Source organism: Miniopterus natalensis, chromosome 1, assembly GCF_054644295.1.
Source record: "Miniopterus natalensis isolate mMinNat1 chromosome 1, mMinNat1.hap1, whole genome shotgun sequence".
Classification (NCBI taxonomy): Eukaryota; Metazoa; Chordata; class Mammalia; order Chiroptera; family Miniopteridae; genus Miniopterus; species Miniopterus natalensis.
Window position 1 is genome coordinate 159369200 of NC_142081.1, and position 23292 is coordinate 159392491.

General features: G+C 38.2%; 1 protein-coding gene and 1 pseudogene across 1 annotated transcript in view; one reads left to right on the forward strand and one right to left on the reverse strand.

Annotated features, from left to right (window-relative positions):
• Positions 1-344: 344 nt before the first annotated feature.
• Positions 345-877, reverse strand: LOC107532969 (large ribosomal subunit protein uL11 pseudogene; annotated as a pseudogene).
• A 6581-nt stretch (positions 878-7458) lies between these two features.
• CDKL2 (cyclin dependent kinase like 2) overlaps positions 7459-23292 on the forward strand; it is a 29329-nt gene continuing 13495 nt past the window's right edge. The window contains exons 1-8 of the mRNA XM_016207554.2: positions 7459-7597; positions 10083-10281; positions 13424-13618; positions 15783-15961; positions 17281-17393; positions 18557-18696; positions 20493-20581; positions 22911-23046. Coding sequence (XP_016063040.2) covers positions 10114-10281; positions 13424-13618; positions 15783-15961; positions 17281-17393; positions 18557-18696; positions 20493-20581; positions 22911-23046 — 1020 coding nt within the window. The 5' untranslated portion in view covers positions 7459-7597; positions 10083-10113. The remainder of the gene's footprint in view (positions 7598-10082; positions 10282-13423; positions 13619-15782; positions 15962-17280; positions 17394-18556; positions 18697-20492; positions 20582-22910; positions 23047-23292) is intronic.

Here is a 23292-nt window from a genome sequence, read left to right on the forward strand (position 1 = left end):
GGATGAGTAATTTTAGAAAAGGGATTTAAACACCAGAAATTTAAACTTTAAATGCAATTCATTTTTATTCTGGCTTTATTTTAGAAAATTGTAAAATTATAGCCTCCAGCATGAGTGGGCCTAAAATTAGGGATCCCTTAATCAGGAACTACAGTTATTCAGGAAGCACAGCGTTAAGTAATGAGACAGTGTTAAGTAATAAGAGTAGAGACTTGGAACAGAAATCAAATAGCTGTCAAATATTGTGAATCTCTGGATTGAGCATATATACATACACATTAAAAAAAATACACATTTTTTGGTTCTCAAATGACCTTTAATTGAAACATTTTCCTTTGTAGTTCTTAATTAGCTGTGGGGCATTCCACTGCACCACTGTTGATGTCATCTGTGAAGTCATGAGGGTGGCGGCCATCAACGTTGCAGTCCACAGATTGGGCTGTCCCCTGGATCTTTTTAATGATTTCAGAGAGTTCTCTTGCTAAAGATTGGTGCTGCATCTGTTGGGCAGTGTTGACAATCTTATCAAAAGTGGTATTTCCACTGTGTGTAATGATTTTTTGCTTCTTTCTGTCTCTCGGTGATTCTTTGAGGGCTTTGATGATCAGGGCAGAGGCAGAAGGCACTACCTCACTCTGGGCCTGTCTATTCTGAATGCTCAGTTTCACTGTAATCCTTAGACTTTTCCAGTTATGGTTTGCTTTGGTGATGTCATCACCAACCTTTTTGGAGACAGGCCCTGGGGGCTGATTTTTGGAAGCCAGGGCAGATGTGACACTGGCACCGACTTCCCCACGGGTGCACCTCAGGTATCCGACTTTGATCTCATTGGGGTCGGCGGCATGGGGTCAGCTAGTGTCATATGAACCCAGATTTGAGATGACAGAAGAAAGTTGCACCTAAGCTGCCTGCAAGCTGAAAGAAAAAAATTTTTTGAGGACCTGTCATTTTACATGTGTTATATCGTTTAATCTGCTAACTCAAGTTAATTTTTAAGAGGTGAACTAAAGCTTGGAGAGGTAAAAACCATGACTGCCTGGCATATGGGGATATGGTAGTGACTTTGGCATAGAAAACGTGAGAGATTTCAGTGAATGGTGACATCAGAAATGACTCTGATGTTTCAGTGCAGGCACTTAAATAACAAATATTTGTTACGTGGCAAAGACTTGTATAGCGTGCAATGAATATTAGCATCTAGTATGAACCAGAAACCTTCCTGGATGATGGCTGGCAATACAACAGGTACAGCCTACTCTCAAGAAACGTATTTCTTTTTGAGGGAAGGAGGCAAAAAATATGTAAGTGCGTACTATCAGTCTTGATTAGCCCTGGGTACAACACAACTTGGTACTTAAAAGCAGTCCTTCGAGGAGGAGTACTAATTTTGCAGAAGGGTTAACTCCAGCACAGTGGGGATAGCTACTTTTCCAAGATCACATGGCTAATGGGTAGAACTAGTTAAGGCAGAGAATGTAGTAGTGATGGAAATAGGGCTGTTCCTTAATCATCAGGGGTGGCAATGAAAGGCCTCTACGAAGAGGAACAATTGAGGTCTGAAGGGGAGAGAAGGCAGTCTTGAGATCTGGAGGAGGAACAGTCCAGAAAGAAGGAAGGACAAATGCAGAGTACCTTTGGAAAGCTAGTTGTATTTAAGGGCAGGAAGGCCAGTGTGGTCATAAGAGTAAGCAGATGATACCAGGAGGTAGGTAAGAGCTAATTTGAGGGTGGCCTTGTAGTTTGGATTTTACTCTTACTGGGATTGTAGGGATCTGAACAGGAAAGTTATGTCATCTGAATTAGGGGCCTGTCAAAATGTCAGCTAATGGTGATCGCTTGGATTAGAGTTGTAGCAAAGATGGTGATAAATGGTTAGCTAATAAGACTTATTTTGTAGATAGAACCTACAAGACTTCTGGATTGGGTTTTGAATGTGAGGGAAAGATAATACTCAAGGAATTCCTGGGATTTTGATGCAGGAGAGAGGAGCAGGAGTGGATTGTGTTGGGAAAATCAACAGGTTTTTTTAAGCCATGTTAAGTTGCATATGCCAAATGGATGTCCAAGAATGAAAGTCACATAGTATGATTTTGGAATTCTGAAGAGAGCTCAGTACTATGAGTCGTCCGTGTAGGTCTTCGCAGCTATTGGATTAGATGAGATCTAGGAAGAGGGTGTACAGAGGAGAAGAGGCTGAGGATTGAACCCTCCGATACGCCCAACGTTTAGGGTTCTAGTACAGGAGAACCATGCAAAGAAAACTGAGGAAGACAAAATAGGACAAAATTGGTGTCTTGGACAGCTAAGTTTCAAGAGTTTATCTCAAAAGAAAATAGGCTTTTGAGTCAAATGCTGTTAAGAGGTCAAATAAGGTAGTGGATTAATTAGGGTGGCTAACTGCTATAATAGATAGACCCCAAGATGTCTAATGGCTCAGACACAATAGTTTTTTACACCTAATATAAAAAAATAGAAGAGTGATAATGAAGAGGCCAGTGGTCTGGTCCTCCCGAGACTAGTCGTCATTGTAGCTAGCTGAAAGGGAAAAGGAACATTGTGGATCTTGGAGATATTTATGGACCAGGACTGGAAGTGGTGCCCATATGGCTTGAATTTGGTTACATGACCACCCCTAACTTCATTGGAGATCTCCCAAAAGAAACAAGCCACACAGGAAAAAAAACAAAACAGCTTGTTGTAGCTAGTAATCTCTGCCACAGATGGCTCTTGGAGGAGGTAGGTCATAAGAACTTGGGAAGACTATTTTAGTGAAGTAATAAGGAGGAAAGCCCAGGAGAACTGGAGGTAAATGAACACACTTTTTTTCTGTAGTTTTGCTATGAAGATGAACAGAGGAATTGTAGAGGCTAGAGAGAGAGGGAATGTTAAGGAAGAGTTTTCATAAGAGGCATGTAACCAGTGCAAACAGAATGTATACTATTTTTGACATTTAAGAAATGGATTCCCATGTTCACACTGCTATAGTATAGATGTGTTGGTGACTATTAGATCAAAACATGGTATATGTTGAACTTGGCAAAATAAGTGGTATATTGCATTTTAGATTTCCAAATTCCAATGGTCTTAGACACTTTAAAATGTTGTAATGTAGTCATTGAATCAAATACTAGGTTGAGAACATAATTCTCTTTTCCATGTCAAGTGTCCTTCCATCAAAGAACCAGAACTTTAAAGTGAATCAGCCCATTTTCTTAATGGAGTGGTGGAATGCATTCATAGCTGCATGGCCTATATACTATACTGACAACAACCTTACTTTTTGTAGTCTGAAGATTTTATGCCCTTTCCATTCACTTGGTGACTCAACTGAAGTAATGCCAAAAACCCATGACTAATCAGTATCTCATGGGACCTAAGTGAGAGGTGGTTTGGTTTAATATTATTATTATTTGGCACAAAACACCCAAGCATGTTGTTGGGGATGTCAAAATATGTAGAAAATGATTGTTGCCAAAAGTCATTTAACAGATGATTGCTAATGTGAGGAAGAGAATTGGGCTACTCTAAGCTAAAATACATAAATTATTTAAAAAGGCAGATTTCTAGGGAGGCTGAAAATTTCTTATCCTCCTGTAGTCTATTTTTTTATTGAGATATAGTTCACATACATAAAAATTAACCCCTTTTAAGAATTTTATTTTTATTTCAGAGGGAGGAAGGGAGGAGAGAGAGAAACATCAATGAGAGAGCGTCATTAATCGGCTGCCTCCTGCACGTCCCCTACCAGGGATTGAGCCTACTACCCAGGCATGTGCCCTGACTGGGAATCAAACCTGTGACCTGGCTCATAGGTCTACATTCAGCCACTGGGCCACACTGGCCAGCCTAAATTCACCCCTTTAAAGTGCAATTCAGTGGCTTTTAGTATATTTACTAAAATAGTTGTGTAACCATCACTAATTCCAGAACATTTCCATCACCCCAAAAAGAAACCCCATACCCATTAGTAGTCACTCCTCATTCCCATCTACCTCTCAGTCCCTGGTATCCACTAATCAATCTACTTTCTGTTTCTATGGATTTGCCTGTGCTGGACACTTTCATATAATAGGTGACTTTTTATGTCTGGCTGCTTTCACTTAGCATAGTGTTCAAGGTTCGTTCCTTTGTGCTTCATTCCTTTGTGCTGAACAGTATTGCATTGTATGGATATAACAAAGTTGATCTGTTCATCAGTTGATGGGCATTTGAGTTTCACTTTTTGTCTAATGAATATCAATGCTCATTCATGTACACATTTTTGTAGGAATGTAAGTTTTCATTTTTCTTCAGTATATATCTTGGAGTGGAATTGCTGGGGTATGTGATCCTTAGTCTCTTCTAATCTTTAATTCTTTACCATCTCGCAAGCTCTCTCTCTTTGCCAATCTCATGTACTCCCACACTGTTATTCTTTAGATTTTTAGAACATTTTCACTTTCTTTAGTGATTATGTCTCAGCCTCTTTCTCTGTTGTCACACTTGGGTAGTTCATATTACGCTTTTTCATGAAAAGCTCATGACTTGTCATTCTGTGACCTCAAGTTTCTTTAAACTTAATTCCAATGACATTTTTCACTAAACTTCAGTTACCCAAGGGAACAGCCAAACATTCCACCCTTCAGAACCGGTCATCATTTTGTGCCATTTCTAAGATTTTTTTTCTTCCTAGCTACAACTTTATTAAGCAAACACACAGAAATGATAATTGGGAAACTATAGCAGGGTGGGAGTGGGGGAGAATCATATTGTTATTTGGTTATTTAGTCAGTTAGAGCTTTCATGCAAAACCTGGGCAGCCACCCACCAGGAAGACTTGACACAGCTTTCGGTGGGAAATAATAACCTCAGTTACTGAGAACTCCGCTGCCATTCTAAGGCAGGAGTTTTTGTACAGTTTAGAAACCTGCGAAGAAACCTTTACCAGAAGCTTCATAGACATTACTGAGGTAACGTGTCTTAACTACAGAACTGCATGATAATATTATGTTTCTACTGTTTTTCAAAATCCAAAGGGGAGGTTCCAATTTTCTTCCTGATGTTCCAACTTTTATTGAGTAATCCTCAGAGATACAGCACTAAATCCAGTTGATGAAGATAGTACCATTTCTAAGATCTTAGTCACAAATTGACTTCTTTGACAGTAACTTTCCTATTTCAATCCTAATAAACTACTTCTTCATGCCTATGATGACCTGCACTCCCTCAGTGCCTCCGTATTTCCAATTTATTAGCTAACTTCTGTGATAATTTGTTGTCCTGTCTAGCTGGAACCCATGGCAAGCCATTCCAGCAGTGTTTCCTTCATCTTCCTCCCTCTCTTAACTTGTTTAATCTGCGTTACAAATTCTCCAAGAGGTAGCTAACATATCATCTATTTTCCCCGTTCTTGTCCTTGGGGATGCCAAGTCCCACAAAGCAGTTTCAAGTGGGCACAGTTTACTATTTTGAATTCCTTTCACACCAAAATGACTTCTCTCATAACTACCTATTTCAAGGAGTTTCTGCTTTCAAATCCTTAAGACTTAATTTCACCATGAGCTATTTTGCAAAAATCAAGTTCTTTAACTGAGAAGATCTAGGCCAGCTCATGTGTTTGACCAACACTTTTCCCTGTTTTTCTTTAAACCCCTTTTCGCTAAACCTCTTCAAGGCTGAGCCCTTTTCATACTCGATTACCTTCTCTTTACTATGTCCTTGGCTTTTCATTAATTATTCCTTTCTCTTACCTTTTTAAAGACACTCCATTCTTTTTCCTTACAAAGATTTCCCAGTTTAAAAAGAAACATGCATGTGCATGTGTCTGCCTCCTCTTTAGCAGGCATGGAAGTGACTTTACCCAGGATGTGTAATTCTTGAGCACCCTGTCTCCTTTACAGTTGGCTTTCAAACTCCCATCTTTTTGAAGTTTTCTCAAGTGTTCCCTAGTCGCCAAATCCAATGTTTTGAGTCTTTAACCTTTTGGTTCCCTGTGGGATTTAAGCTTCAGGGCCTCTTGCTTAGAGGGGCCTTGAAAATAAACGTTTATCTTGTTGAATGTTTTTATAAAGTTGTAAACAAAATATTTTTTGTATTCTTGTCCAGCTTCAGGCCCCCCCAAACCTGGATTTGGCATTTTATTCAAGGGGCTCTGCCCCTCACATAAAAGAAGTTCATCAGATTCTGTTATAGCCTGAGGTAACAAAATTGGGCATGGTTTCCTCAAACTTGGTCACAGCAAAAGATAAAGCTACTCGCTATATTAAGACATACCTTGGATTGACCAAAGAATTATATTATGTTCATACCAAGGTCCCAGGTCTTGTCCTCAATGTTACAGGTTCAGAAACTAAGTCTGACCAAGGTGATCAAATACTGGAAGGTTAATTCATACTAACCAAACTCACAGAAGATAATTTGTAAACCAGCATGTTTATTTCTTAGTACACAAAAAGGAACCAATACCGTAATATTGACTGTGGGTACAAACACCTGCTATCCAGGACACTCGTAACTGGGTCAAGTTAGAGACCAATATGATTATCAAACGTTTCGTTTTCATGATTTGAACGTGAAAATAACGGCGCTGAAGGCCTCCTTACTGTAGGGGTGTGGCCCAAACCCCAAATTCCTTGCAAATGAAGCAAGCCCTGCTTCTGTGTGACCGGCGTGTGCATGACTGGCCGAGCAGACCGCCGGGCTGGGCACACTTGGCCCACCTGGGCAGCATCCCCCCCGCCGTCCTCGCGCCCCACCTGCCCGGCTGGCCCGGCCCGAGCCTCCCGCGGGAGGCCCAGCGGGGAGGCTGCGGGCAGCGCTTCCTCCAGCTCCAGGCGTGGTCTCCCCCTTCCATTTTCAACAAACCCTGCAAACCTCCCTCCCCGCCCTCCCCGTGGGCACGTGAGCCGCCTCCTGCCCTCGCGGGCGCGGAGGGGTTTCCCAGCGACGGCAGAAGGAGCCTCCGACTCCAGAGGCAGGTGCGGCCCGCGGCCCGCGCCCGCGAGCGCCGGGGAGCGGAGCCGGGCGGAGCCCAGGTGAAGCGCAGGGTGCCCGGCGCTGAGCCAATCCCCGCTCACGACGACAGGGGCCGGCCAATCAGGACTCGGGGTGCTTGGCGCAGGGGCGGGCCCGCCCCGCTGCGGCGGCGTGGCCGACGCCTTCGCTCAGGGCCGCGGCGCGCAGCGGGTCCCGGAGCCCGGGCGCGGGCGCCGTCGGAGCGGAGCGGAGCCAGGGGCGCGCCCGCCCCGGCTGATGTGCCCGCAGCCTCGGCCCCAGCGGGCGTCGGTACCCGCCGGGGACGCGTTCTGACCTGCGCCGTCTCTTCCTCTCGAGACTCGGTGCCTATGGCTGGGGACGGAGTGAGGGCGTTGCCGTGACGACGGCAGCATGCAGCCCGGGGGGGCCGGGGCGGGAGCTGGGGGCCGTCGGAGGCCGGTCGCCTCCCCGCCGGCGTCGCCTGGGACCCTGCCCGCGGCCGCACCGGGAGCCCCAACAGCCCTGACGTTGCTCGTTTGCTAGTCAGCATTTTTCACACCGGAGAGGGATGAATTGCACCGCAAATTTGTTTCCAAGTTGAAAATCGTTGGGTCTTTCCACGTGAAAGGATATTAAAGAAGCAGTAAGTATAATCCCTTCAAAGGCTTCTATTATCTCACTCTCTTCTGTAGGAGAGATTCCGGTTTCTTTGACAAAATACATCAGCATTATTTGAATCTAAATGGTTGGCATTAGAACTGGCCGCTGACAGGGCACACGCCCAGAAAGACCGCGCTGCCAGCTGGCCAGGCTTCGTTTGTAGGAGGCGTGAAAAGTTCCAGTTACGAGTGTCTGCGTCAGGGAGCAGGAGGCCTTTTCAACCATGGTACTTCTAAGGTAACTGTGGGCAGTGCCACCTGGAAAATAGGTGTGTTCAGCGTGCTGGGACCAAATGTGCAGTTGGCTGCAAGAGTAAGTTTGGAGCAGTCGGCTTACACAGTGTTAGCTTAGATATGCTTCAGAACATCGTAGATATGCTTACAGTAATTTTAATTTTGTTTACTTGGCATTTTCAAATATCTGGGACATCAAGTGCAAAATGTTTGTAAACGATGCAGGTTACGGAGTCCATCTGTTTTTGTCCTTGACATGATAAACCTGAAGTCTAGTCCTTGGTGGAAGGAAAAATAATTAAGGAAAGGAGAGGGAAAATTAAATTGAGAATTTTTTTCAAACAGTTTTTATTTGAAAATAGTTGATAGGCATTAAGTGGAAGTTAAAATGTCAAATGTATGGAAATGTATGGGACACTGCTGTGTAAACAGTTTATAGTAGAACCTATTATCAAAGCTGGTAGTAAAGTAATGAAATACTTTGAGTTGGTGTTGACTGGGATTTATTGTCATTCACCCCTCACTCCCTCAGATCAATCTTCTGGTTTTCTATGTATATCTATATAATAGAACCCTAAATTATCATATGTAAAATGCTAAAAATGTATTCAGTGGATTATCATAGTTTGCTAGAACAAAGAGGATATTTGTATTGTCTTTGTCGTCAGTGTACTGATAGGGAAGCAGGTAAAGACATCACAATTCACAATCTGGGTAAATTAGTTTTAGGTTGCCATAAATAAACAATGTAATAGGTGAGAATATTTCCCCCCCAAGTTTTATGAATGAGTATTTCTATATTGTCAGATTGAAAAATTTTAACTATGAATCATTTGAATACATAGTTACCTAAAGATATTTTTAAAATATGTTTTTTCATTGATTTCAGAGAAAGGAAGGGAGAAAGAGAGATAAAAACAATGAGAAACATCTGTTGGCTGCGGCTTTCATACCCCCTAATGGGGATAGAGCCCACAACCTGGGCATGTGCCCTGACCAGGAGTTGAACCAGTGACCTCCTGGTGCATGGGGTGATGCGCAACCAACTGAGCCACACCAGCTGGGCTAAAGATACTTTTTTCTCAAACTTTTAGAACCATATTGGGATTAAGATTAATATTTTTTTATTTTTTGGTTCTAGAATTTAATTTCAACACCAGATTTAAAACATAAATTTAACTTTGAAATAGGCAATAAAATCTTATGAATTAAAATCTATCTGTATTTGGACTGAAAAGTTTTTTTCTGTACCAAAATACGTAGTTGAATGATTGTTGGACCTTCATCAATCAGTAAAGTAGGAAAGAGTTTATTAGGATTGCCTTTATCCAGAAAATGACATGTAATAGGAATATAAAAGAATTCTGAACACAAAATTCAAATTATCATTCTCTCTCTTTTTTTTTCTTTTTTACAGAGAGAGGAAGGGAGAGGGAGAGAGAGATAGAAATGTCAATGATGAGAGTCATTGATCGGCTGCCTCCTGCACGTCCCCTAATGAGAATTGCTCTGACTGGGAATCGAACCCTGACCTCCTGGTTCATGGGTTGAGGCTCAACCACTGAGTCATGCTGGCCAGGCAATATTTAATTTCTAAAAATCTCCCTTTATACTGTGATGTCATTGCTGTTATTTTGTAAGTTCAACATAAGAATTTAATTACTTTGGTAAGAAAAGTAAAGAAAAATAGTTTATCGAAGGTTCTTAGTGTTTACTTGGTAAGTGCTCATTTTGTGAACAAATATTTTCCCCCGTTGAGTAGAGAGTATGTAAAGATTTTCAACTTTAATCTTTTAATCCTGATTAAAAAAAATAAACATGATCTTCACTAAAACCAAATTCACTTGTGCCTTTTTCACCTTTGCATGAAAAGGAATCATATTTTTCTAAAGTGGGCTGTAATTGTTTTGTACAATTTGTTTTGTACGATAGTTCAAGTGTTCCTTTATCTGAATGAAAAATATGTTGAATTTCATCAACATGACATTTAGTAATTTAAATTTAAAGTTAATGGCTTCAATTACGCTTGTGTTGTCTATTATGAAATGTATATGAATATTTTGAAAACATAGCTTAGAATTGGAAACAATAAGAAATTGTGAGTCAGCAAAGTGTAACCATCAACACAGTGACTGCTCTAATATGGAAAACAAGTGGGGAAGAATTAATTTTGCTGGGAGGGGTGGAAAAAAATTAATGTAACCAACATTATTAATTATGTTTTGGTTTCTACAGCAAGAAAAAATCCTCCTGGTTTTGAATTAAAATGGAAAAATATGAGAACCTAGGATTGGTTGGAGAAGGGAGCTATGGAATGGTGATGAAGTGCAGGAATAAAGATAGTGGAAGAATTGTAGCTATCAAGAAGTTCTTAGAAAGTGATGATGACAAAATGGTTAAAAAAATTGCTATGCGGGAAATCAAGTTACTAAAGGTGAGTAAATAAGTATGGTTTGTATAAAAAATAAGTTGCTTTTTGATCAAGATTACATTTTGGGGGGGAAAATTACTGTTTTTATATTTGTTTTATTTATAACAGGGTTTAAAGTATAAATTTCTTCTTTTTGGCCATAAACAAAATGATTATATATGCATATTTATATATATCATGAATGTAAACATAATTTTTAAAGTATTTTTGCTTCTGTCTATATCGATCTGCCTATCTGTCTACCTACCTAGCTAGCTAGAGTTAGCTAGCTATCATCTGTATTGGGGTTCCCAAAGACCACCTCAAGGTTCAGTGATTCACTAGGACTCACAGCAGTCAGCAATAGTTGTACTCATGGCTGTGATTTATTATAGTGAAAGGATATAAAGCAAAATCAGCAAAGGGAAACCTGTTACAAGCTTCCAAGAATCCTAATCTAGTGGAGTCACATAGGACACACTTATTTCCTCCAGCAATGAGTTGTGATAACACATGTGAAATATTGTCTACCAAGGAAATTGATTAAAGACTCAGTACGCAGGGTTTTTATTAGTGGCTGGTCATGTAGGCACCTCTGCCTGGCTCTTACCAAAATTCCAGACTCCCAGAAGGAATTCAGGTATTCAGCAGTGAACCATTTTTATCAATCTGGATTTGAAGGGACTCGTCCTGAAATCCAAGTTCCCAGGTGCCGGCCAAGGGCTCACCTTGCAGGCAGACCTATCTAAAGATAGCAGGCTCAGGTCTGTTATGTTATCTCCCTCTTTAATCAGTCTCATGAGAAGTTTATCAATTTAATTATCTTTAGAAAGAGCCAGTGTTTAGCTTTGTTGATCATCTCTATTATGTATTTCTCTTCTATTTCATTAATTTTTATTTTTTAGTATTTCATTCCTCCTTATTTTGGGTGAGTTTATTTTATAGTTTTTTTCTAAGCTGTTGACATAGATGTTTATTTCTTTCATTTCTAGCCTTTTCCCCCTCATTTATGCATTTAAGGCTATAAATTCCCTTCTCACAATAGTTTGATATGTATCATAGAAATTTTGATTAGCAGTTCAAAATATTATCTTATTTCCCTTAATTTCCAAATAAGCGGACATTTTCTTGATTTTCCTCTTTAATTATGACACAGTTGCCCTGTGTGATGTGAGTATATACTATGTAAGATTTTATTCCTTTGAGATTTCTTAATACATGCTTTTTGGTTTGGAATACAGTAAACAAACAAACAAAAATTCCTCATGAAGTTGAAAAGTATTCCATTAAGTTAGCTTTGTTATTTGCATTGATTAAATCTTCTAAATTCTCACTAATTTTTTTTTTTGTGTGCGTATATGTTTGTTCTATCCAGTACTGAGAAGAAATATGTTAAAATCTTCCTCTATAATTATTGATTTTTCCTTTTTTCATTGTAATTCAGTTAAGGTTTAACTTTATAAACAGAAAGGCCATATTATTAGTATTTTATAGTTAGAATTATTATATCCTCATGCTGAATCAAATTTTTTATCATCTTGAAATAACTTTTTATTACAGTAAAGTTTTTTCTTATGGTCTGTTTTGTCTGAAACTAATAAGGCTACACTAGTTTAATTTTGGTTAGTGTTTGCATAGTATACTTTTTTCCATCTTTTTACTTTCATTTTTTCTCAGTCCTTGTGTAAATGTGCCTCTTGTGAACATATAGTTACATTTTGCTTTTTGTCCTGTTTGAGAATCTTTGCATTTTAATTGCAAGTTAGTCCATCTACATGTAATATTGTTTCTGATATATTTGGGTCTAAATCTACTACCTTAATATATGCTATTTGGCTCACTGGTTCTGTATTCCTTTTTATTCTTTCTGTCTTTGGATTGATTACATTTATCATTCCTTTATTTTTCTCAAATAATTAGAAAATTAGATAGTTTCTCTCTTTTGGTGGTTACCCTCGACATTTGTTAAAGTCAAACAGTATCCAGCACTTTTATCCTTCTTGCAAACCTTGTGGTACTTATCTCTGGTTATTCCCTTTTATCTTTCACACTAACATTGCCATATATCAACCTGTTTATATATTTAAATACCACAAGACATCGTTATTTTTAAGTGTTCATTTAAGTTTATTTTTATCACTTTTCTTTGTTCTTTCTTTCTGCATCTAAGATTGTTTATCTGTGATCTCTTCCCTTCTTATTGTTTAGGATTTCCTTTTGTGAGGACCTACTGTAGATAAAACATTTCAATTTTAGTTTGCATGAAAATTTCTTTTATTTAGTTATTATCCATGAAGTATATTTTCACTGTGTATAGAATTTTAGGTTGGCAATTATTTTCTTTCAACAAAATGAAAATAACATTGTTTTGTCCTCTGGCTTTCATTATGGCTCTTGAGAAGTCAGCTGTCCAATTGCTGCTCTTTTGTAAGTTTATTCTTTTATGTCTGGATTTTTTTTTTCTGTCAACTTTTTATTGGCATATACATATAGAAAAGTGTACATATCATAAGAATATATCTCTATGGAATAAAAAAAAACCTGAACAACCCCATTTAGATGGTAGCCACCATCTAAATCAAGAAAGAGAACACTAAAATAACCCCAGAGCGCGCCCCCCCCCGCCCCCCCCCCAGTCGCTAATGCCTTTCTCTTCCACTCAGGTCATGACTATCCTGATTACAATCAGCATAAGTTAGTTTTGTTTTCTGGAACCTTGTTCTCATTATATCAAAGAAGGTTTGGGTTGTTTTGTTTTGTTTTTTGTTTTTCCTTTTCAGGGTATGTCATGAACTTTGGAGAACTCTGCTCTGCCAGCTTTGGGGCCACAGATGATCTCTTGGTATCTTCCTACACTCCTGTTTGACCTTGACTACATTTGGCAGTTTCACCTCATTTGTTGTGGGTAGGGGTCATAGATCCTACTTAGTTTCATCAAAGATGGAGCTACATTTCTTTTTTGCATTGGTTTTATTGTGCTCTCTGGGAGGACAACAGAGCAATGTGGTCCTTTAACTATAATTTAAAAACTGGAATATACAATTACAATTTATATTGTTCATACATTTTATTTATATGTCCTTCTTATGCTAAGATCTATTTTAGATTGTCCCTAATTGCTAGTCATTTGATCTTGTAAAAACTATTTTGTATTTTTTTGTAACAGCAACTGAGGCATGAAAATCTGGTGAATCTGTTGGAGGTGTGTAAGAAAAAAAAACGATGGTACCTAGTCTTTGAGTTTGTTGACCATACCATTCTTGATGACTTGGAACTCTTTCCAAATGGACTAGACTACCAACTAGTTCAAAAGTATTTGTTTCAGATTATTAATGGAATTGGATTTTGTCATAGTCACAATGTAAGTATTTAAATAATTATTTTGCCAATGATTGAATCTCCAGAGAGCAGTCACTTAATTTAATGAGATACTTATTTAAAGTTTGGACCAGTAAAGTCATAGAAATGAACTGTTACTTTGATATTGCCGCTTTCCATGTGTCACAATACATGTATTCTTTTCTCCAACATTTTATTATGAAGAGTTTAGGCCATACTGAAAAGTTCAAAGAGTGTGCCATGAGCACCCATATACCTACCACCTGGATTCTGTACTTGTTAATATTTTTGCTGTATTTTCTTTATGATATATTTACTTATCTATTCATATACTTATCTTTATTAATGTCTTATGCATTCATAAGTAAATTATAGATGTCAGGACACTTCAACTCTGAATACTTCAGTTATGCATATTAACTAGAGTTTAACATTTGTTTGCTTTTTTTTGAGGTAACATTTACTGAGTGAAATGCACAAATTTTAAGTGGTGGGTTTTGACAAATACATATACCCAAGGATCCATGTATATTACTTCAGATTCTCTTGCTGAGTTGTGAAGTATAAAAATCCCTACTCTTACCCTATAGTCTGTCACAGTAATTTTATATCCTTTGCATATCATATAAAAGCACCTCTAGCTCTGGCCGGGTGGCTCAGTTGGTTGGAGCATCGTCCTATACAGCAAAAGGTTTTGGGTTCAATTCCTGGTCAGGACACATACTTTGGCTGCTGGTTTGATCCCTAGTCGGGGTGTGTACGAAAGGCAACTGATCGACGTGTCTCTCTCCCTCTCCCTTCCTTTCCAAAATCAGTGAACATATCCTTGGGTGGGGATTAAAAAAAAGCACCTCTAAGTAAAATGACACAAAGTACAGAATGGAGAACAACACATTTATTCCTCTGGTTTTACAAAATGTTTTAAATGACATTTTTTGTGTGATTATAAAAGTGATAGATGCTGACGGTAGATGTGGGGCTGGCCCTATGAGCTCACCATGGATGTCTAGGATGTAATAGAACTTCTAGCCTATACAAAATGTTCAGCAATGGCAGATTGCCGTTTAGGATACTGATCCCCTGAAAGAGTTTAAAAAATATATATATATCTAATTTTTTTTCAAAATACTGTTTACTTGTATCAGAAAATTAGTTCTAATATTGTTTTGCCTAGTTGTAGAATTTTAGTATTGCCTCCCAGTGTTCATATTTTCTCCTTTACAAATCTTAACTTGTTGACCCTCTTTACATTTCTAATTGTCTGAATAATGCCTCCACTTGGGTGCTCAGCAATCTACAAAAAGCCCCTATGGCTAAAACTAAACTACTGGTTATTCCATCAAAACTAACTTTTTCTAGACTTCTCAGTTTTGGTGATGAAACCACCATTCTTTTAGATTCCCAGGTTTAAATAAATATCTGAGCTCTACTGATGCCTAATTTAAAATATTTCTGAACTATGGCTCCTCCTTTCCATTCCTCTGAGCACTAGCCTAGTTTAGGCCCTTATTACCTCATAGTTGTCCCACTGCTCTGTTCCTTGACTCTACTCCCGCTCTCTGATTTAGCTTGTTTATGTCCAACATCTTTAAACACCATATTGGTCCTTTCTCTTCCATGGGTTTCCATGGCCTTGGCAGATGCTCAGACTTCTCAGGCTGGCAGTTGAGACATCCTTCCTCCTTAGTACATAACCCCTACTCTAGAAGTAACATTTCTCTAGAGCCTCCTGGTCTATCTCAGTCTTCATTCTTTTGCTCTCTTTGTTGCCTTCACTTGGATTGCCCTTTCATTTCTACATTTATCCAGGTCATACTTAGTATTAAAGACCTCAGAGCCCACCCCTTTCATACAATTTTTCCTGACCACCCAATCTTCAATTACAGCTTTACTCTCTTAGTCTTGAGAGCAGTGATGAACAGAACAATTGGTTTTATAATTACATATATATATATCATCTAGTATCTTTGATTATTTATATACAGTTTTAAGCATAAATGTTATTGCTTGCCCAACTAGATTTCCGGTTCTTTAAAGCCAGGAAGAATTTCATATGCTTTTATTTCTTTTCATTATAGGGACAAAAACACTGCCTTACACATGGCAGGTGCTCAAAAAATAATAAATTTGTTTAACTTGATGTGCTAATATGTTATTCTCTGTTTTTTATTTTGTTTTTGTATTAGATCATACACAGAGATATCAAGCCAGAGAATATATTAGTGTCCCAGTCTGGCGTTGTTAAGTTATGTGATTTTGGATTTGCACGGACTTTGGCAGCTCCTGGGGAGGTTTATACTGATTATGTGGCAACCCGATGGTACAGAGCTCCAGAACTATTGGTTGGTGATGTCAAGTATGGCAAGTAAGACATGGTGGTGGTGGTGGTGGGGTTAATATGTTTCTAATATAATAAAAATTCCTCTAACACTGAAAGGGAGTTTTGAATTTAGGGAACTTTATAAATTGATTTGTAATTTTTGGTGCTTCCCCTTTAAATATTCTTGTGAAACAACTTGGGGTAAGTATACTTTTTTTAAAGGTAGGGAAATCAAGGTGAGCAAGTGGTCTTTTTTTTATAGTGGTTCGGAAATAGGTATACTATTTTTCACTTGTAAAGAGAGGTATCATTGATTGGATAAGCCTGACATTGTTGGAATGAGGTGAGGTGGAGTGGGCAATGGTCAGGGTAGAAATAATTGAGAAATGTTTTTAAAACATAAATTATTTCCATAAGTAAATTCTTCAAAGAAGAGGGGGTTGTAACTTTTACTGCTTTTACAGAAATCTTTAAAAAATATTTTTTATAATTTCTGTTTTCAGAGTATATATCATTTAATATTTTTTTGGTTACTTCAAGTTCTCATTTTACTGCCATACTGTAACTTTTATATCATTTTATTTTTTTATTTATATATCTTTATTGATTTCAGAGAGAGGAAGGGAGAGGGGGAGAGAGAGATAGAAACATCAATGATGAGAGAGTCATTGATTGGCTGCCTCCTGCACTTCCCCTGCTGGGGATCAAGCCCGAAACCCAAGCGTGTGCCCTAACTGGAACTGAACCGAGATCTCGTGGATCCTAGGCTGATGCTCAACTGCTGAGCCACACCCCGGCTGGGCTTATATCATTTTATAATACAGCTATGACCTTGAGCAATTTCAAGATAGTTGTCCCTATGCTAACAATGCCAGCATATTCTTATGCTGATTTTAAAGACAGTTTATTCTAAACTGATTTTAAAGACAGTTTTTCTATTCTTTTTCCCTATTAGCTTTCAGTTCTCCTTCTTATTACTGTATGTGTCCCTAATGACTCCTCCTGGTAGTTTTCAGTGTAGGGTAGGATAAACTGATTAACCTGTTAGAATTATGTGTAAACAAAGAATGAGTAGGCTCTAAATGGAAACTCAGAAGGCTTATTTTCAGAATAAAGTACACATGTTTTGATTTTTTAGAAGCCCTTTTCCTTTGTCACATGATTGAAGTTTCTGGAAACCTGACTTACATAAAATGGGGAATTAGTACTTTTAATTTTATAGAGAAATGTGTTTTTATAGGTAAGATAAAGCTTGCTACTACTCTTCTCAATACCTAGAATACTCGGTAGTAATATGCAGAGCAGATTCAGTCACAGTAAACACATTAGGACCCCAGATTTTACCCATATTGCTTTTCTTCCAGGGCTGTCGATGTGTGGGCCATCGGCTGTCTGGTAACTGAAATGCTCATGGGGGAACCCCTCTTTCCTGGAGATTCTGATATTGATCAGCTATATCATATTATGATGTGTTTAGGTAAGATTATACGCCTGCATTTTAAATTTTAGAGGTTTCCTCCTATGTTTTTTGCTTGTTTGCATTGATTTAGCAAGGTAGGAAGCAAATAGGAAAACTTCATTTTCAGTCTGGCCTTGGTCTGTGTGATATATGGCCTTAATCATACTTTCACCCACCTGTAAAGACTGCGGGGTACCACCACGTTAAGAACACTGTCTTTGGTTGATTTTGCAGAGAGAGCCCCACTTCCCCCTGAACTAAAGAACAAAAGTTATACATATTTCTCTGCACTTTTGCATTCAATAAGTCACCCACAGACAGGATGCAAATGATCACTTATTACCTGTGGGTCACCAAGCATTGGGTGTAATATGACTATACCCTCATCCTCACCTTCAAATTGATAGACACAGAGACTTCCAAGGTAGCTTAATCTTGCTGCAGACATGACTTTTGTTGTTAGTGCTTTGGATGAAATGTCAAAGCTAGACTGTCACAGCATTCTTACATTTGTTGAAATCAACTTCATGTTGGGAGACAGAGCTTGGAAAATCGAAACAATGGTAAAATACTTGGGGCCTATTTAATTATTGGATTTTAAGTCTGTAGGTTAGAAATTCAACAAACAATATAATGGTTTCATATGTATTTTATGCTTGAATAGGTATGAAGTTGAGAAAAAAGATAAAAGTGTTCAAATCAGACCTTAGACATAGTTACAAATTCAGTTGACCAAAAATTAAATTCCTAAACGGTAAGATTGATATATCTAGATTAGATTCTAACCATATGACTCTTAATATTTTCGTTGCTTTAGTCAGCACTTTTATGCTTTGGTGTTAGAGATGAAGTGCTGGTAGTTATATTTAAAAAATTATAAAATGCTTTACTTCTCCTTTTCCTATGCTCCTCATGTCTTTAGTTCTATGTTTACTACCATGTGAACTTTTCTAAATGGGTATGTTGAAATAAGAATGTTCATTTCCTTGGGTTGACTTAGGTCAAAACTGCTATAAAGACTGCTGGTGCCACCACGTTAAGAGCGCTGTCTTTGGTTGATTTTGCAGAGAGCCCCAGTTCCACAAGCTGTGTTCTGCTTTTCTCTAATCCACATCACCTGTCTCTCTGCCATTTCTCTCACAATGCATAATGACAGAGATGGGTGCTGTTCTCCCCTCCAGGTAATCTCATTCCAAGGCATCAGGAGCTGTTTTATAAAAACCCCGTGTTTGCTGGAGTAAGATTGCCTGAAATTAAGGAAATGGAACCACTTGAAAGACGCTACCCCAAGCTCTCCGAAGTTGTGATCGATTTAGCAAAGGTAACCATACTTTTTCTTTCACTTTCTGACAGGGAATTTATATTATTGAGACTTGGCTTTCTATTCTTTTTGTTCTTGTTTAGTTGATCCTTCAGGTTAACAATTTCATGTATCTGTATGTGTGTGTTGAGGGGTGGGGGTGGACTTCAGAGATAAAGACTTGAAAATTTCACGTAAGAAATCATTTAGTGCTATCTAGCATGTTTTAAGTGTGATGACATCCTCATAATGATTTTTAAAATATTTAACATTTAAAATCCAAGCCTGTTTAAGTGGAAAAGAGGAGAAAAGTAGGATAAGAAAATAAAAAGAAGGTAGAGTAGCAGGAAAATTAAAGTATAGGGCATAGGATTATGTCCTAAGGTGTATTATTACACTTGATGTTAGCCAGAAGGCCAAGAAGCGATCTGTGGTGTATAGTTAGAGGGGCTTTTGCTTAGCCACTGGATTTGCTGAAGCTAATTTACATATTATCATTACCTTTGCCTTGTGTTTGATTGAGGAAGATATTAGGAGGAGTCTCAGTGGATCAAATTGTCTCTAAAAGTGGACATTTTGGAATTATTAGCTCAAAGAATTCTTATTAGTTAGAATTGTCCTACAGTATTGATAAAATAAGTACCTCTAACACACCAGGATCACATAATATTTATCCAGGATCTTTTTTTGCTTTTTAAGTTTTCTATATAGCTCATTAAAAAAGTTTAGTGAACTTATAACTAATTTTAATAAGCTCTCAGAGTAATACATTTCTACTTCTCTACATGATTCTCTACACATGCAAATATTTTTCATTGAGACCCGCTTTATGATCTATCTATAAAGTGATTTATAGGAAATAAAAATAAAATTATTGTTTAGCTTATGTCCCTTATAGCAGAATCATATAACTTCTAAAACATTTTATTATAGAAATTTTCAAACAGAAAAGAAAGTAGAAAGAATAGCAATACAGTGAACCCTCATATACCTGTCATCTGGCTTCAACAATTAGCAACCTCTCGACAGTCTTTTGTCATCTGTCTATATCCTCCTTACCCTTTTCTGGAGCATTTGAAGCAAATCCCAGATATTATATTTCTCACTTATAGATACCTTAATTATATGTAGAACTTTTCTTGTTCACTTAAAGCTACTTCTTGAGTCCCTTTTATTTTTACTGGCACTTGAGTCCCTTTTATTTTTACTGGCACTGAGTGGTTTCAGTTAATCAAAACAAGACCTGCATCATAATAAAATCATCTGTGCAGAGTATCTAGTGCAATAATCAGCACAGAGCAGGTCCTTCCCTTCCACTCTGCAAGGGCTTTACATTTTAAAATTTCACCATAATTTCTTAATATCATAAAACATCTAATGCTCAAAGTTTCATTGATTTTCTCATAATTCCTTCTTATAGTTTAAATTAGGGTTCACATAAAGTCTACATATTGAGCAATTAGTTATTGAGATTCTTAATTTATGAGCTCATCTTCATCTCTTCTTTTTGTTTGTTTAAACCTTGCCATTTATTTGTTGAAGAAACTAGGTGGTTTATTCCTTATAACTTGTTCCTCTGTGTCCTGTATTTCTTATAAATTTAAAGTAGAGCTAGAGCTTGATTACAATATCCGGTGGTCTTTCTTTTTGTGATATTAGCAACTGTTGGTGGTCATTGTCTAGATGTGTGCTTTATTCTTTTTCATTTATTATAGATGTTTAAAGTTTATGGACTATAAAGATGTATTTCCTATATTTAGAAATTTAACTGTAGGCAGTTTTTTTTTTAATATGAGCTGTATTTTTTTGTTTTCCAGAAATGCTTACATATTGATCCAGACAAAAGGCCCTTCTGTGCTGAGCTCCTGCACCATGATTTCTTTAATATGGATGGATTTGCTGAGAGGTATAGTACTGACTCAAGTTTTTGAGGTCACCCCAACCTAGAGTTGAAGTAAGGTCTCCGTAACAGTAACAGACAGTATTTCTCTACCCACCTACTTTTATAGGATCTCAAATATTTACCACCCTACCTCCATTCACCTTTAGCAGCCATGGAATTTGTAGGAGTGGCTCTGTACTCACTAACTTAGGGCTCTAGGTTTTCACAAAGCAGTCACTTCCTGCTTTTCTTTCTGTCTTCCTGTGGTGACATGTCCCACTCAGGCCACTGATTTCTATGTTGCTACCAGCTGTGTGATGCCATCATCTTGAGTGCTGATGCATTTGCAAAAGTGCCATCTCCTGTTCCTGCCAAACTCATCCCACACTCAGTCGTATGACCCTGCTGACACTGCTGATGTGCTGGAGACCTTGGTGTGCCAGAGCTGTTGGCATGTTCTCTCGTGCTGTTTGAGCTCCTGGCATCATTGTAGCTGAGAAAGCAAAAAAAAAAAAAAAGTGAGATGAGTGGTAATGACATTGCTTTATACTTTTACAAGTCTAATTGATATGTAGCTTAGTAAAAGATACCTGGGTTCTCCCATTTGTTTCTACATTCAATTAGTTGTGATTTGTTGTGTTGTTTGAAATATATGAAACAACTCTGATCTCATACAACTATGTTGTTGGAAAATGGAAGAGTATTTTAATAGTTTTTTAGATAATTGTGGGCATTCTTCTTTGATTCTATACCAAAAACTTTGATGCTATACCAAAACTCGACAGTGGTAGTTTCTTAAATGTTGGTTGTGGAATCTGAAACTACATCAATTAGCTTTTTTTACCCTGTTACGTGAAAATCCATCTTGAGCTTCGAATAGATCTTTTACCCACATATACTTTTGTAACGTCATACATTAGTCATTTGGAAAATACTGCTTTGCTGTTACGCAGATCTTTAAAATGTTGACATATTTCATTATATAATACAAAAAAGTCACATTCTATCTCATCAGGAAAGTCTTTAAGTATTGGGAATCTGCTAAGCTCACAGTAGTGGATACAAGTTTACCAGAATTCTGATTTTGCATAAAAATTTGAATTTTATTGACACAAATATTAACAATTGTTTTCCTTGAAGTGACAGTCTCTTTTGTTCATTTGTTAAAAGAAACCGTCTGCCAAATACACCATCTGAATAACAATAGTTTTTCTGTCAGTCTTTCTTTCAACTAAAAATGTTCTATGAAAAAAGTGGCTAGTGTACTTTGTGTCTCAGGCAATCACACAGTGCTTTTCTTCTTTTTTATTTTAATCCTCACCCAAGGATATTTTTTTCCATTGCTTTTCAGAGAGAGTGGAAGGGAGAGAGGGAGAGGGAAACATCAATGTGAGAGAGACACATTGATTGGTTGCCTCCTGCATGGCCCATCGAGCCTGCACAGGAGTTATGTGCTCTTGGCTGGAATCAAATCCGGGGCCCGTTAGTTTTCAGGCTGACACTCTAACCACTGAGCCAAACTGGTTAGGGCAGCTCTTCTTTTTAAAAAAAAAAAAAAAAATTTTTATTGATTTCAGAGAAAGGAAGGGAGGGGGAGAGAGAGATAGAAACATCAATGATGAGAGAATCATTGATCATCTGCCTCCTACACGCCCCCAACCGGGGGGCCGGGGAGGTGGGGGCGTCGAGCCCGCAACCCGGGCATATGCCCTGACCGGGAATCAACCCCGATCTCTACTGGATCCTAGGTCGATGCTCAACTGCTGAGCCATGCCGGCCAGGCTAGGGCAGCGCTTTTCTTAAGACAACCATTGCCCTTCAGTTTGCAGCAGAAGTGCTTTTTGCATATTCCCATGTTGTCACACAGACTATGAAAAAAGACATGTGTTCAAGGATTTAGATTTAATAAAATTAATACTTTATCAGGGACATCCTTTAACAAACTGCCTTTTTGGTTTTTTTTAACTGAGAATGTGTGGCTATGAAGGATACAGTGACTGCTGGTGCAGCTCAGCACCACTGCTTCGCTCTTGTTGAGGCGCCAGCGGTTTTACCCACCGTTGCTTTTAGACCATCCGCACAGATGTTAACGGGATGGAAAGGAAGCCATCTTCGCATTGAGATAAGAACAGCTTTCACCTTTTGAACCTCCTGAAAGGTTCTTAGTGATTCCCAGGGGTATACGCACTACCTCTTGAGAACTGCTAATCTAGGGCATAATTTTTCTCATTTTAAACAACACAGCCTAGTTTAATACTCCATCTTTAACAATCAGTATCTTGCAAACCAATTTTTACCTTGATTTATCTTTCTCACACAATCTTATTTTATTGGCAAATGTATTTTTATGCAGGTTTTCTCAGGAACTACAGTTAAAAATACAGAAAGATGCTAGAAATATTTCTTTAACTAAAAAATCCCAAAACAGAAAGAAGGAAAAAGAAAAAGATGACTTCTTAGGCGAGGAGAGAAACACACTTGTGGTGCAGGTAAATGTCCATGTTTTCATGTGTATTAAGTTTTTGTTGTTGTTAATTCTCACCCAAGGATATTTTTTCCATTGATTTTTAGAGAGTGGAAGGGAAAGGGGAGAGAGAGAAACATCCGTGTAAGAAAGACACATTGATTGGTTACCTCCCAAACACACCCAGACCAGGGTTGGGGGTTGAGCCTGCAACCCAGGTACCTGCCCTTGACGGGGAATTGAACCCATACCCTGACACTCTAACCACTGA